This window comes from Trichoderma camerunense (genome assembly GCF_050948025.1).
Source record: "Trichoderma camerunense strain CBS 138272 chromosome Unknown V8C40scaffold_9, whole genome shotgun sequence".
Classification (NCBI taxonomy): Eukaryota; Fungi; Ascomycota; class Sordariomycetes; order Hypocreales; family Hypocreaceae; genus Trichoderma; species Trichoderma camerunense.
The window spans coordinates 1,411,838-1,414,752 of NW_028145361.1; the positions used below are offsets into that span (position 1 = coordinate 1,411,838).

The 2,915-nt window shown below is 56.1% G+C and overlaps 1 protein-coding gene across 1 annotated transcript; it reads right to left on the reverse strand.

Moving 5' to 3' along the window:
• Positions 1–367: 367 nt before the first annotated feature.
• V8C40DRAFT_266188 (peptidase C65 Otubain-domain-containing protein) lies at positions 368–2,630 on the reverse strand (the record flags this gene model as incomplete). The annotated part of the gene is made up of 4 exons (XM_083219723.1): positions 368–1,695; positions 1,766–1,895; positions 1,965–2,051; positions 2,214–2,630. 4 exons carry the CDS (start codon positions 2,628–2,630, stop codon positions 368–370), a joined length of 1,962 nt encoding a protein of 653 aa, XP_083073322.1.
• Positions 2,631–2,915: the final 285 nt, after the last annotated feature.

Genomic DNA, 2,915 nt, shown 5'->3' on the forward strand with positions numbered 1-2,915 from the left:
ATAAAATGCTCAACACAAACTTCAGCCTGTCTCTGGCTCTCATCTTCTGTGTCAACCTCGGTGAGTCGCTCACCATTAAGAAATGCGTTTAGCAGACAAAGCTGAACCCAATGAGTAAGCGGGGAAAAGACACCATGCCGGCCAAACAATGCAAAGAAGCATATCAATCCTCGCAATAAAACGCACGCCTTACGCCCATGTAGACGAAGGCGATGAGAAAAAACCATGACGTTCAACCCACCCAAGGTTCTTCGGCTTCTTCACCACATCAATCTCTCTTTCCTTCTCTCTTCAGCTCATCACCTTCAGCTATACATCAGAAGTCGTAGACACACTTGGTGCCTCTATCGGGTAACTATGGCTGGCTTCACGAGTTGCTCCTCGCCTTTACGCGACCACCACGCCTCTCCCACTGCTCCTCATCCGGAACGTACTCTTCGGGATGAAAGTCGGGATTTCCGTAGTGTGCTCTGTTCCATACGCTGTTCTTGAACGTGGTGCTCTGCGTTGTTTGAAAGACAGGCTCCCGGATACCAGTGCGGTTGCTCTCTTCATACTCCAGCTGGACGGGGCTGAACCGTATGTGGTATCCCGACGGAGAAGCTACAGGCTGTGCCGGAGGGTTCGAAGGGAGAAGACTGCTGATACTGCTACTCCTCGTAGTAGGGCTAGGCGTCATTGAGGCGCTCGGAGTCAGGGGGCTAACCGCCGCCGCAGAAGAGGGAGGAAGCGTGGACGGTGGTGGTGGCTGCTGCTGTGACACCTCGGGATACTGTGGCTCCCAGGGGACGGACTGCTGCTGCGACGGCACAAAGGCTTCGCCAACAGGGCTGGCCGCCGGCGGCGGTGACGTCAAAGGTGACATGCCGTTCACGTTCAATTCACCCAATCCGCCCATGCTCACGCCCAATTGACCCAGCGAGTTCAGTGAGTTCATGCCGAAGGTTGGCAGCGTGGCAAGAAGACCCATGTTACCCGTGAAAGGTGTTGAGCTGATTGTGAGGTTGTTCGTGAAGCCGTCCACCCGGTGGATCTGCATATCGACGGGGCCAGAAGGCGCGGGAACGGAGACTGGTATGGCCGGCGGAGCGGCAGCCTGGACGGGTGGTGCTCGATAGAGAATGTCGTAGTGGTCAGGACGGTATAGCAGATAGAGCGTGGGCCCGAGAGTGACCGTGTCTTGCTGGTTGGCCTCTTCTGGGAATCGGTAGCGGTTGACTTGGTTTCCGGGGCTACGGTCTAGGTATGCGATTTCCAGGACAAAGTCGATTGGCTTGAGCAACAGGTTGGCCAGACCAATGATGCCGAGGTGCTCAATCTCGCGGTTAACGATGTCGATGGCCTGCGAGCAGTAGTTTGCAATGCCGCCAAAATCAGCGGCAAAGTCGTCGTAGGTGGATGCATTCGCCTTGAGGGAGGTGGCCGCCAGTATGCGGAAGTAGTAGATGATGTTGGCCTCGATGGTGGCGTCGTTGAAGCGCTGGAGCAAAATCACTCGAGCCAGGCCCGGGTTTGCTATGTTGGCGGCAATGTCCCGCAGCAGGTTGTGCGCCTCTTCGGCGAAATCTTCGTGATACTCGTAGCGGCCGATGTTGGAGATCATGTGGCCGAGGCTCATCAGGCGAGCCACCTCGCCCTCAATCTGGCCTTGGTCTCCAAGGTCAATGAGCTTTTCGTAGTATGCAAAGGCAATTGCTGCAGAGACAATGGCCCGTCGTTAGCTTTGCACATGTCGTAGAGGGTGAGACTGGTGCAGCAAACTTACCGCGCCATCCGCAGTTTCCATCGCCCTTGATCTGGCGGTAGTGGGAGTATGTTTGTGGTAGAGCCTGCGGCGGGAAAAGAAGCTGATCAGCACTGATGTTCAACGTTTCCTCTTTCTGTTTCTTATTCTTCTTTTTCCCAGTTCATATTTCCACAGTTCGCCATGTATCTATTCTATCGGAGGGGAGGGGGAGACAAACGATGGTCTTTTCGATGTAGACAGGGTCGGCCTTTGCGTATTCCTGGGTGATGGCATCGCTCGGGGTCTTTTCGCCGACAAACGGTCCCTGTTGACAGCATCAAAAGTGTTAGTTGCGCCCTTTTGTCTTATAAAGCGGGGAGAAACGGCAAAAGGTAGAGGACAAGAGCAGAGCAAACTCTGTTGGGATTGGGAAGCGCTGGCCATGATCCATCTTGTATGCCAGGCCAGCACAGAGAGAGAAACGCACCTCGAGACCTGGCTGGAATCGCTCGGCCGCCGCCTGTTGCGCGGCCATGTCGTGCAGCCCCGAGTCCTGCTCCTCCATCTTGATGATTGGACTGCCGGATCGATTGAGTCGCCGCCGCTGGGGCAGAGGCTGATGATGGTGGTGCTGCTGCAACGCCGGGTGTGAATGCGGAGACGGGGAGCTGTATGGATTGTAAAGAGCACTGCAAGATGCTGGCCCGAGAGCGCTTCCAGGGCCAGCTCCAGCTCCAACGCCAGCTGAAGCTCCAACTCCAGCTCCTCCAGCTACTCCTCCAGCTGCTATGCCTGCTGCTCCGCCCGTGGGGAACAAGAAGTCGAGGCTGTGGGCGGCGCCTAAGCCATACGGATAGGAAGCAAAGGACGAGGCGGAGTAGGGCGTGGGTTGAGGCTGAAACATTGCCTCCGGAGTGGGCAAGTTTGTGTGAGAAAAAAGAATGGGGGAGAGCAGAGGTCGATGGCGAGACGAATTTCGATGGTTGGATGGCGAGCTGCTGGGCTCAAGTGCTGTTGGCGGCAACTCAGCACAACGGCACAGCGGGTTAGCGACAGCTTCAGCGGGCTCGGTGGACAACCTGTTAGCGGGCGACAGGCGCCGTAGGATGTGCTGGAACTAGAGAAGCGAGAGAGAGGCCGGAGGAGAAGAAAAAGGGAACCGGAAAGGCGCAACACCGAGCTAATAATC